This window comes from Micromys minutus, assembly GCF_963924665.1.
Source record: "Micromys minutus genome assembly, chromosome: 5".
Lineage (NCBI taxonomy): Eukaryota > Metazoa > Chordata > Mammalia > Rodentia > Muridae > Micromys > Micromys minutus.
In genome coordinates, this window is record NC_137974.1 from 73,957,836 (window position 1) to 73,970,610 (window position 12,775).

Below are 12,775 nucleotides of genomic sequence, written 5' to 3' on the forward strand. Positions count from 1 at the left end.
CACAGAATGTTGTGTAAACTACCCGGGGATGCTCCACATTCTCACAACGTGACATCTACAAACATGTTGGATGGTGGACACAGCTGTTCCAGGAGGCACTCAGGCTATGGACATCTAACAGGACATATTTGTAGAGTCTAAATCAAGAGCAAACGGATCCTCTCACTCTACTAGGACCCTGTCAGGAAGGGCTACTTCACTGAAGTCTTGGATCCCAGCTCAGGACACGGCCCGCACAGGCGTTATAGAGTGCAGTGGCTCTGGGTAAGGTGCCTGCTGCCCAGCCTGATGACGTCAGTGCAACTCTGCACGCACTCTAGAGAGAAATGGATCGTCAGCGTTGTCCTCTGACAAAAGAGCCACAGTATGTGCATGCCCACACATACACATGCCCACGAAATTAAGTAAGTTTAGGAAAACTCAGACTAAACAAGTTACTTACATTGTTTTTAGGATCTTTTAGATTGAACATCAAGCTTCTATATTTATTCTTATACTTGGCATCCGTGTCCCGAAAAAAAGAGAAAAGTTCTTTTTCAATTTTTGTGGCAACCTTTGCTGCCTTTTCCTCTGGTATCTTCAAGTTTGAGTCTGTAAGTCTTAAAATTTAAACAATTCAATTATTTTCAAATACAAGAAAATCCCACGCCATTCAGCCACCGGCAATAACAATATGTTACCTTTTCATAAGAATATCCTTAAGAGAATGCCGGACGCTCTGTCTGATCTGATCTGCAGAAGGCTTGGAAGCAGCAGCAGGCGGGTGCACATTAGATCCACCCTTTTCCGCTTTTTTCTTTTTTGTCTCTTGCTTCTCATGAGTACCTAATTTTAAAAAGAATCTAAACTCATCAAACTGTTCTAAAAGACACTTTCTCTATAATACATGATGTAAGTTTAAATCCACGCAGACTAAGCACTATTTATAAATCACACAGGGCCCAGCGTTCATAATTCGAACTGTCCTGGTGCTAAAGTGCTACCTAAACCCTCTGTGATCAAGAGTGGCTCTAGAGCCATAAAGTGTATGCACTCACTTATTCTTCATGTGCTTTTGTATTTTTAAAGCTACTCGGGAAGTCTGACTCAAGGTTACTACAGAAACTAAAAATGCAATGACTGATTAATGAGTTATAGAACTGACTGCGCTCATGTCATATGTGTGACATTAGCTGAATGCTAGCCCACTCCATTGCTATTTCTTTCTGACATTACTAATTTTCATGCATTTTCAAAATCTCAATGTCAAACAACTTTAACCAGCAGCGTATTTATTCTACAGTCTTCTTGGCTCAGTAAAATTTTATTCTATTCACTGGCTGTGGAGAGAGTGTGAGGCCGCCTTCTAGGAATCTGGCAGGAATATGACATTGGGCTAGGACAAGGAAGTAGGCTCAAGATGAATACAGCTGAGAAACGTGGTCTTAATAAGACCCTAAACACAGTGACCATGGGACCTTTGGTTATGCTTTGTTTCTTCCTTGTCTACTTTCTTTGTGCCTTAGAACTGACCATATTCTCGGTATGTACCTATAGTGATATAAAAGCAGACTGGAAAAAAATAAACCTCTTCCTCAGCACTGGCTGGAGTCATGTTATAATGTTGCCTAATTGTCTTTTTCTTTTCAATCTTCCCTCCTTCCCTCCCTCTCTCCAGACCCTGTTGACTGACTAAGCTGGCTTGATCAACTGGCATTCAAAGCAATCACTACTGGTAGACAGAAAGATGGTACCCAGGTTAACAGCATGTCCTGCTGTTCTAGAGGATAAGATTCAGTTCACACACACACACACACACACACACACACACACACACACACACTGACGCGGACACACATACATCATTAGAAATAATAAAAGTAAATCTTACCGTCCTTACTAGTGTTGTAGTGATATAGACAAGCACCATGTAATGCACAAATCAGCTTAAATTTACCTCATATCACTTCTATAAATGGTGAACACATTTAAAATTTTATGAGATTTCCCTATCCTACTCTTTCCAACTCTTGGTACCACCAGCTAATGTAATCGCCCATCTACCCTTAGTGTCTATGAAATCAAGGCTTAAGTAGTACCATTTGTCTTCAATCTTTCCCATAGTAGCCATCCTGAAGAGTAAGCTGATGCCCCACTATAGTTTAGACTGACACTTCCCAATGACCTGTGGTATTTTTCACATAACCACTATTCTAATAATCCTTAAATCTATCATTTACTATCCTCACAACCTCATTTCTAATAAAAATCAAACTATATAGAGCACTATTACCACTCCCTTGCACTCTTAGCACTTACTCTGTTAAACATGTAGGTAGGATAATGTTGTGCCCTAATCTACTCTCCCTATCTTCCAGGGAACTCTGATGGCACACTGGAGACATCTCACTCCCTTCTTCCAGTTTGACTTGTTTCATATTTTACTGAGAAAACTGAATCTCAACTAATACTTCTACCATGACATCACTCTCTATTACATGGGTTTTGCTCCCTTACTGCATCCAATGTTCTCTACTACTGACTAAACAGCCCTAATTTGAAATTTTTTTTGGATATTTGATACTCAAGAAAACTTGGGATTTGAAGCCAGAGGAGTAAGACAAATGAACAGAACAAGAGACATCTAAACAGAAAGAGGAGAGGTCAAATTATCTCTCTTGCAGAAGACATGATATAACTTGTACAGATGAAAAGAAATCCTCCATAAAACATCACAAACAAATAAAACCCAACCCTCTTAGGAATGATTAAATTCAATAAGTTGTAGGACATAAAAAACAATATACAAATCTCAGTAATTAAAAACATTAAAACAATGAAATTCCTCAGAAAAAAAAAAAAAACAGAAAGTTAAGTTCACTGTTAATGGCGTTGATAAAATACCTAGGATTAAACTTACCTAAGTATAAAATTTTAAACTATGGTAAGAAAATTTAAAATACAGTGAATGTTATTCCTTGTTTATAAACTGAAAAATACATTGAAGGTTGATCCTGTCCAAAACAATCTCCAATCAATGCATTCTTGTCAAAATATCAAAGACATTCTCACAGTAACTGTAGGAAAACACTTCCAAAATTTGTAGTGAACTAAAGATCTTACACAGCCAATGTAATGCTGAGCTAAAAAGCTGAAGCCATTACAATATTAGCCACAACAGCACACAGTTGACATAAAAAAGCATGTCCACAGCAAGAGAATGAGAGAACACCAACTGATTTTTAACAAGGCATTAAGAATGTACATTAAAGAAAACACACACACACTCTCTCTCTCTCTCTCTCTCTCTCTCTCTCTCTCTCTCTCTCTCTCTCTCTCTCTCTCTCTCTAAGTAAAATTCTTACCTCTACTGCCACCTCTCCCTCCCTCTCCCTCCTCCCGTCCTGCTCCACTGATCAGAGTCTCTCCAGGTCCTCAGCATTACACTCTGCTGTAAGCCACAGCTGCTCCTGTGCTGCTGTCAAGGTCACCAATGACCTACTTAGCTAAGTCAGAGGCTTCATGCTGTACTCAGCTGCTGAGACAGCCGTGCGCCCGACAGCTCCTCACTTCCTTTTAGCTTTTTGAACATTAACCATGTTTCTTCCAATGTCACAATCACCCTGTTAACCTCCAGCCTATTCCCACGTTAGAAAACATAACAATCAATCAGTCAGGCTGGTATAAGGGCTCTGCCTCTGTCTGTCCATTATGAGACTTTCCATAGCTGTTTTTTTGTTTTGTTTTGTTTTTTATCTACATCTTTGATTTTACACAATAGCTGTGGGCTGATGAGCAAGTTCAGACCACATCCCCAAAGTCATGTGCTCTACAACCATCAGACAAAGATTTACTAATATCTCTACCCTACCTGAATGTCTAATACCATTTCAAAGTATTAATGATAAAGGTGTAATGGTTTTTAAACATTCCTTCTCAAATCTCATTCCTTCTTATCAAAAAAAAAAAAAAAAATAGAATCCTACACAATCATCCCACTTCCTTCATGGGCCTGTAACTAATTCCTACCAAGTTTGGTTAACTGCACTGTAAAAGGTATCTTAATGTGACCATATTCACTACACCCCGTACCTATGCACCAAGCTACTCTTACTCCTCGTACAGGACACCGCTGTGCACTCCTGAGAAGCAGACTCCTTCATCTATTACTCCCTTACACAAACTCCAGAGATTCCCACTACTGAGAACACACCATCATCCTCCATGATGTCCTTGAGCCTGCCCACTAGTACTGGTCTACTGGCACGCTGACACCACGCTGCCCACTGTGCACACTGGTTCTCTTCCTCCTCAACACCAAGCCTGTTTCTGCCTGAAAGCCTACAGTCACTGCATTGCTCCCAACGACCCTGCCTCTCCTTCGGTTCTGTTCCCTCTCTCCATCCACATCAGTCCCCTGGCCCCCACCTGTGCCTCTGTGACACACTCCTACCCTTCTCTGAAAGCCTCTGATAGCATTCCCTCACTTGTATTTATCTACTTTCTTTGACTAAAATTTAAAAGAAAAAAGACAGGATCAAGGTCTTCTAACTTCACTAACTACTTATCTAGTATCCCCAATGTTTAGAGCAATTTTTTATATAATAAACATAGTCAACAATGTATTTTAACAGTCATTAAAATGTTCATTTTTTTTCCCAAAAAATTTCCAAGATATACAACCTTCTGGGAATAAGCTAAACACACAGCACATGCTCTCCAGTGCCCTTCCTACCTGATCGTGCCGCTCTCTCTCCTGCACAGGGGACAGCTGCAGAGTCTTTTGCTACTTTTTCACTTTTTTCTTCTGATGATCTCCGAGGTAAAATTGGTTGGCCCAATTTTCGAAGAGGAGCTAGCTGCCATTTTTTAATTTCATTATCTCTACTTTCAGACGAAGCTCTTCCCTCACCAGACTCCTGAAAAATAGAATTTGTTTCATTAACATAAAAACTACTTACTATTTAAGACAAACCTCAATAACATATAAGTGAAAAAAATTAAACTAATTAACATTACAACCTGTAAGAAACTAAACACTTCCAATCCAAATATTTATACTTCTGTAAGAGATTAAAAAAAAAAAAAAAATAGGGGCTGGAGAGATGCCTCGGTGGCTAAGAGCACTGACAGCTCTTCCAGAAGTCCTGAGTTCAGTTCTCACAACCATCTGTAATGAGATCTGATGTCCTCTTCTGGTGTGTCTGAACAAAGTGACAGTGCACTCACATATATAATATAAAATCATGCGCACACCCAAAAATAAATTACCATCATTAAAAAACACAGGTTTTATTGTTAAGCATTTACATTGTATAGAATACATAATATCCTACGAAAGAACACAAGCCAGATCAGGTTGGAAGGGCCTTAGTTGGCTGTGAATTGGAGGAAGGGACTATGGATAACTGAGCACCTGCATTTAAAGAACAAACAAGTCTCATAAACTTCCCTACGGGTCACAGTTATGGTCCCAGGGTGTCAACAGGCAACTTTAACTCTTATGGGTACATCAATGTACCTGCTACTCCTCAGAGAGAAATGAATCACATCACATTAATCTCAAAACACAGGGAGAATAACCCATATACAGACCAAGACCAAGATAAACGTGGAAACATTACTTTCTTTAATGTAAGAATGCTCTCATTTTTCAAGTATTTTTTAGTTTTCTAACTGGAATTTAAGAGTAGAAATGGGAGGAGCGGGTTTTAGGACTTACTTTTGTTTTCTATGTATGCATATTAGTTTACCATACACATGCCTAGTTCCTGTGGAGGCCTGAGTAGTTGTCAGACTCCTAGATATGGATTACAGTTGACTGTGAGCTATGCTGTGAACACTCGGAATTTCACCAGGGTTCTCTGAAAGACCAGCCAGTGCTCTTAACGGTAGATCTATCTATCCACCCCTAGAAACATATTTTACTGGTACAGTTCTCTGGTAACATCATTCCTACCATACACGGAAATGCAATAAATATTGCAACATAGAAATCTAGTGATAAAAAGTAATATGTGAAAAGCAATCAGCATAAATTATCACCAGATTGATCCGAAGATACAAGAGTTTACCATCAGCCAGGTGTGGTGGAGCATGTGTTTGAGGCCAGCCTGACCTGCACAGTGAGATCCAGGACAGCCAGTGGGTACTGTCTCAAAAACTTAAAAACAAAATAAAAAGGGTAGGGGTTCAAGAACACCATGCAATAATGCAATGCTGCATGACCTACAGAGAACAGCTTCTAGGATTTCTGAAAACATTAATAGTAACTTTTTATAGTGTTTTTTTAAAGTAAGAAAGACGTAGTTCAGCCAAAAGACAATATATTTCTAAACAGACAAGAAACTATATACAAAGTACAATAACCAACAGTTAATGAAAGACATTAGTTTTCAGAGAACATACTGCAAAATGCTAATACAGCACTCAGCAATACCAATTAACCTATTGACAACCAAGAAACTCTCCAAACATATTGTCAAACAGAATGTTGAATGTCACAAAAGTTTGTCAAAATGGAGCTCAACCAAGAATAGTCACAAAAGGAGTGTGTGGATGAACTGACTCAACAAACAATGGAGAGAACAGAGAGGCCATCAGAGGATGCCCAGGCTCTTCCCTGGCTCACTTTCCCTGCTGCAGGAGGAAGCTATGCTCGGGAGCTTATGAGACTCAATGTAAGCACAAGCCAAAGCTGTACTAGCCGAGCTGTTCTCCCTCACCATCCTTTAGAAGAGAAGCTCCAGCTACTGCTCCTGTCCAGCTGTGTGTGGCTCACAGGCCAGCACAGCTGCACCACAGGCGCCTGTCCTCTGCTTGCAGCCTGTAAATCAAGTGTTTGCTTGTCAGACACTATACTTACTTATTCTTACACACTTACTGACATGGTGCTATTTACTCTTCAGGGTTCTACTATAAATCAAGAATGAGGAAAATCACTGCTTATGAAAGAAAACTTAAAAGGACAGAATAACACATGCTTTTTATTTTCCTTCTTTTAAATACAAATATTTTAAATTTGTTTAGGAAATGCTTTTAGAAGGTGGTTTAAATGTCAGATCAGGGGGATTAGAGAGATGGCTCAATGGTTAAGAGCACTGTCTGCTCTTCCAAAGGACCCATGTTCAAATCCCGGCACCCACATGGCAGCTCACAACTTTCTGTAACTCTAGCTTTCAAGGGACCTGATACCCTCACACAAAGGCACATAAAATAGTTAGGTAAAGTATATATAAAAGAAATAAATAAATAAAATAGAATGGAATGGAATGGAATGCCAGATCAGGGAAAATAAACTTTTAGAAGTTCACAGTTCAACAGGAAAGGTGGGAGAAGTGACTTCCAAGCAAATGAGCTCAAAGGCTACAGTTACTCTTTTTAATTCTTGAAAACAACATGCAAACATTTAGTACATATTTAATTATCAAACATATTTAGTAAGCATAATTTATACTTAGGTCACATACCCACATAAACATTGCACAACAAAGATTCAAATGTAAACCTACAGCTCCCCGGGCCACTGCCTTAAATTCGACTCATTTTAATGCTAACATAAGAATGTACACTGTTAACAGATCTGAAGAAGAAATTCTGAATTTCATTTAGGTTCATACAAAGCTCTGGAAAGAACAAACCTACTTCCTGCAAAGCTTACCCGTTTTAAAATTTTGACCCTGTGCCTCCCGGGGTCCTCCGTGTGTCGGTGTTTATCCTCGGCAAGCGCGTGCTTCGATGAAGAAGCCACCTTGCCACACTCCATCCTTTTATCTTCACTGTGGGCTTCAGTGGGAGCTGCGGCTGCCAAGATGTCTGTGTCTAGTATGTCAGTCTTTTTATCTTCTTCAGCACAGCATCTCACGCAAACATACTCTTTGTCTTCCTCTCCCATTTGCTGTGCGTGAGAAAGACTTAATCCAACACAGTCCCCATGAAACCAGTCGTCACACCTCCCACAGCCAACCATAAACCTGGGGGTGGGGGAGAAAAAAAAAGAGGTGATTGCTTTTAAAATCTTAGTATAGAGTGAAAATACTTAGTGTTCAAATACTGTTCAAATGGAGCAAGTTCCCAAAAAGTACAATGTGACTTTTAAATCAAGTGACTCTCCTCCCTGGTAGGAATGAAAGATACTGATGGGCCATAGGAATGAGGACACAAGGCAGTCATGAAAACTGGCATCCCACTGTTCAAAAATACCACAGAACAGAGCACATAGAGAGTCCATCAGGTGTGAGGTCTTAATCACAGTCTATCCAACTGAAGAGGAGAGATCATACAGAAAACTGGAGCATTTGAAAAACGAAAAAAAGAGTAAATAAGGCCTCTCACTCCTAGTAGCATGTAACCTGAATCATTTTGATCCAATATATGTTGATTCAGCTGGAGGATTTTTGTTTACTTTTGGGTATGGACTTCCTTAGTTAATGTCCATGTGTTTTGGGAAATCAACTCATCTGCCCAATTAGGAACACTCCATCTTAACATGAATGCACTTGCATTTGTGTTTAACTGATTTTTCTGAGTTTTTCTTTACTGCATTCCCTCATGAATCAGAAGACAAGTTGTGGTTCTCCTGAAGGTATTTGCAATTACTTAGGAATAAAATGGCAACTCATACATGATTAGTGATGCTGTGCGCTCACTGCAATACTCAGATCTAATCCCCCCCTTTCTTTTCCCAGCTGGCAATTCTAAGGATTTCAGAGACTTTATAATCCTAGTAGTTTGTGGCACTGATTTTATTAAGTGGCAGCACCAAACACACCCTGGTCCTTTAAAAACATGCTAACAGATGGAATGTCTAAATAGCCTGGTGAGAGCCCAAGTCTACATACACCCAAGGTGCTCACTGGTGCTACATTTAGGGAATGTCTTAAGTGGTCCCTCCTCTACACACAGCAGCTCTTCCTTCTGCGTGCTCTGCCATCTGCCCGACTACTACACTGAGGCTTAGAAACGAGCTACAGCTGGCCTTTAACTTCAGTGGTCTGTCTGCTGCCCACGTTATCAATCAGTCTTCCCTACGATGCACTTGGTTTGAAAAATGGGGGAAAGTAGTTTCTATTCCCAGGCCATGAGAACATTTAAATAATGCTGGCATTTATCTGAAAATTTCTCTGAAATTTCTGATGATTTTGTGGTATCTCGGTGACAGTTTTTCCACAGGGTAGAGATCTTGAAGAATTCTTTCATGTTTAATACTTTAATGCTCTTTCCTACACTCCATGTAGTTACTTCCTGAAGCCAACTGCCTAGTATAAACAGCGTTCATATTCAGAAGAAAAATGAGCGGTCCCTTCCCTTCTATCACCAGACCTGCCTTGACTTCAAATCAACTTTGCAATGGTTTCGGTCTTAAATGTCAGATTCTAAAACACTGTAAAGCATTTTCAAACTCCCATTTGATGTAACCAGGTCACCTCACTGATCTATAATCATAAAATTTATCAAAAAATTATTTTATCATATCCATCTCAAGTTTACTTTGGAATGCTTATACTCAATTGTTGACGTGCTTTCAAAACCAAATCTCTCATCTAAAGATGTCACCTTAGTACTTTAGGTTTGGTTTTACAAACAAGTATTTAGATAAAACTTTCTACAAAACAAACAAACAAAAAAAAAAAATAGTAGCAAACACCCATGTCCTGTGGCAAGGGGTGTCTGGGGATCTACTTTAATATAGTCAATTACTTATAATTGTTAACTCCAGTCTCTACTTAGGTACTCTTCTAAGAACCATGAACTAAAAAAAAAAAAAACTTTTGAAGACAGAATGAAAGGGAGAGGAGGGAAAAAAGAAAGAAGGGAGTAGAGATGGATGGAGGAAGCCCCCCTCCCCCTTTTCTCCTCTCAGGCTATACTGCTCTGAAGACGAGGATTAGGAGAGTACACTTAAAAGTTCACAGCAGTGGGATGCAGACAGCCAGTACTCCATTGCTTGCCCTGTCCTCCAAGGTGTGATTAATAAGAGGAGAAATTTCTGTATGGAACACAAGAGTCCACTGTTGCTGAATCAGATAGCTCAAGCAAATCTGCACATATTAGCTAAGTGAAAAATGTAGCAATACTCCTGGCTTTTGTTACTATGCTCACTTATGAACTGACAGTAAAAACACTGAAAAGCAACAGAAAGCAACATGTATTTCTAATCTTAATTTTTTTTGGTAAGAGCCAGAAGAAAACTCTTAGAAAACTTTAATTGTTAAACTATAGAGTCAATTCTAAGAAAACTTGATCTTAAAAGATACAGGTCACAAATTAACATGGAAGGTATTACAATCTGGACCTATGGTCCTGTGGGTGATTTAAGTGAAGCCCTGAATGTCCTGTCACAACATATAAATAAGCCTTTATACCACATAAACACAAAATCATCTTAATAGTCAACCTAACCTTTAAAGAAAAATAGTCTATAAAACTTAAAATGAGAAAACCAGAGTCACTTGTTCTAGAAGTATGTCTGCAGAATTAAATATTCTTTTCTGAACTTAATATTGCTAAGGGGATTTTTTTGCTTCTTGCATTTGAAGTTTTGTCCAACTTACACTTAAGTGAAGAAAATGCATTACGAATTAAAGACACAAACATCTTCAAGACAAAGGAGGAAGAGAAGCGGAAGGGACATAACACAAGAGACTAAGAAAATTTCTATTCAAAAATGCCTTTTGGTGAAAAGGTTCAAAAATCACATTTATGTAAAAGCAAACAAGGCTCTCATTTTTAAGGTATACTGAATAGTCTTGATATATCTGTATCAGAATAACTGAAGAAAAAGATAACTATTAAAAGACCTATTGTCTCTAGGATATCAGATTGTAATGTTACGTCATGAAGATTCATAATACAAAACATCCAACAGGACATACATACAAAAAACCTATTTCCAATTGTAATTTGTGTGGAATATTAGCTAACTCTACTGTCACAAGTGCTATTTACAAATAGCTTTCAATATGACTTGTATATAAAGATCAGATAATTAATTTCCATATTTTCCTAATATATCTGTATTTCTACATATAAACTAAAATTGAAAAATTACAAATTGTGTAAAAAGCATGCTTTAGGTATTTAGTGAATGGAAAGGCAATATAGGAATGTAGTGCTGAAGATAGATGATAAATGATAGATTAGATAGATGACAGATTGATGATTGATAGATCGATAGACAGACAGACAGATGTAACTAATGGCTTAGCTTCTTTATTCCCAGACTGAAAAAAGTACTAAGGTGTCTAAAGAGCCAATTCCAGAAACTAATTCTTTCTGATATACAGCATCCAGATCAATTACACAGGGTCAACTCAGCCCCACAGCTATCATTCTAGGCTGTATTCCAGACTAAAGCAAAGAAAGTCTCAAAAAGTATGTTAATGAAATATTAAAAGAGAACATGTAGTCTTTATTTTATGTAATCTTTAAGAAACTGATGAAGTTATGAACTGACTGTCAACCCTATAGAGTTTGAGCAAACTGAAGACTATGCCAATAGGACAAAAGCTATTATCAAAGAGCTAATAGCAACACAGCAAACATGGGCTCGAACTCTCTAGGCCAATGTAATTCTTGAGGTTCCTAGTCCATGACTCTAACCACACAGCAGTGTTGTAAATCTTTAAGACACCAAAAGAGATAGGGCTGGCTTTAATCAAAAGTATAAAATTAACAATGTGAGTTAGTCCTTAAATCTCTGAGATATGAAGCTCCCTCTGGAATATGTAAACATATACATGTACAAACATGAAGAAGTATGCTACTGGGATAAAGGTAGCATTCTATTCAAACATGCTACAAAGTTTAAAAATCTTTTCAGATACTTTTTCATAGAGTAATTCCTGACATTAAAATAGGACATAAAGAGTAAAGATTTTAGCACTCTAAAGTCAGAGACAAGGGGACCCCAAGATCCAGGACAGCACAGAGCACACACTGAGCTGTAAATCAGGCTCAACTACAGTCTCTGTCTCAAAACAAAACCTTTACAAACCTCTATGCATAAAACTCAATTTAACAATCCCAAAACTTCTCTCTTATTCCCAATTAAAGCGATGTATACCATACTGTCTACTGACTGCCTCTCTGTTAATTTAGTTTCACATTTATGTAATCTCATAGAGCTGGGAGAGGAAACTGCCATTTAACTGTACTGTCCAAGTTTTATCATTAACATAAGTCTGAAGAGCAACATGAGTACTTGATCAGTACCATCTACAACAGCAGATATCACTTCATCTTTGTCCCTTCTCAGAAAAAAAAAGCATAATACACCAAAGATGGGGCATATGATAAGCTACTAAAAACAGAGTCCAAAATAACCCAATCATAATAGTGGTTACGTCAACTTTAAAGTTTTCAAAGATCAGAACTCACAAATTCTTTAAACTACTAAGCTCTCCAAAACCAAATACATATTTTCAATCTACCCCATGACATACAAAATTCATCTAGGTAATATAACAGTTGCTTTTGCTACTGAACTTAGTTCCAAGATCAAATATGTTAGTTTTGAAATGGAAGTGGTTGGTACTGCAAGTGCATCATTTAAAAAAAATAACAGCTTCAAAAGAAAAATAGACATTCCATTAAGAGCTTTATACTTTATTACTAGTTCTGCAGTCAAATAAAAAGACATATAACCCCCAGTCCTGAGGCAGCATAACAATTCTGATTAGCAAAAAAGGGTTTGTTTTTATCAGATGCAATGACTACATCAAATGCTAACTGGTCACAATGACAAAACATGTCCCTGCACATCAGACTGGTCAGACTAAGCTTTCAAAGATATCCT

The 12,775-nt window shown here is 38.2% G+C and overlaps 1 protein-coding gene across 1 annotated transcript in view; it reads right to left on the reverse strand.

Moving 5' to 3' along the window:
* The window catches only part of PHF3 (PHD finger protein 3), a 65,491-nt gene that overhangs the window by 16,735 nt on the left and 35,981 nt on the right, over nucleotides 1-12,775 (reverse strand). Inside the window, exons 5-8 of the mRNA XM_080917171.1 lie at nucleotides 7,640-7,952; nucleotides 4,715-4,898; nucleotides 681-825; nucleotides 443-599 (exon numbers count right to left, since the gene is read on the reverse strand). Of these exons, the coding sequence (XP_080773297.1) occupies nucleotides 443-599; nucleotides 681-825; nucleotides 4,715-4,898; nucleotides 7,640-7,952 (799 nt within the window). The remainder of the gene's footprint in view (nucleotides 1-442; nucleotides 600-680; nucleotides 826-4,714; nucleotides 4,899-7,639; nucleotides 7,953-12,775) is intronic.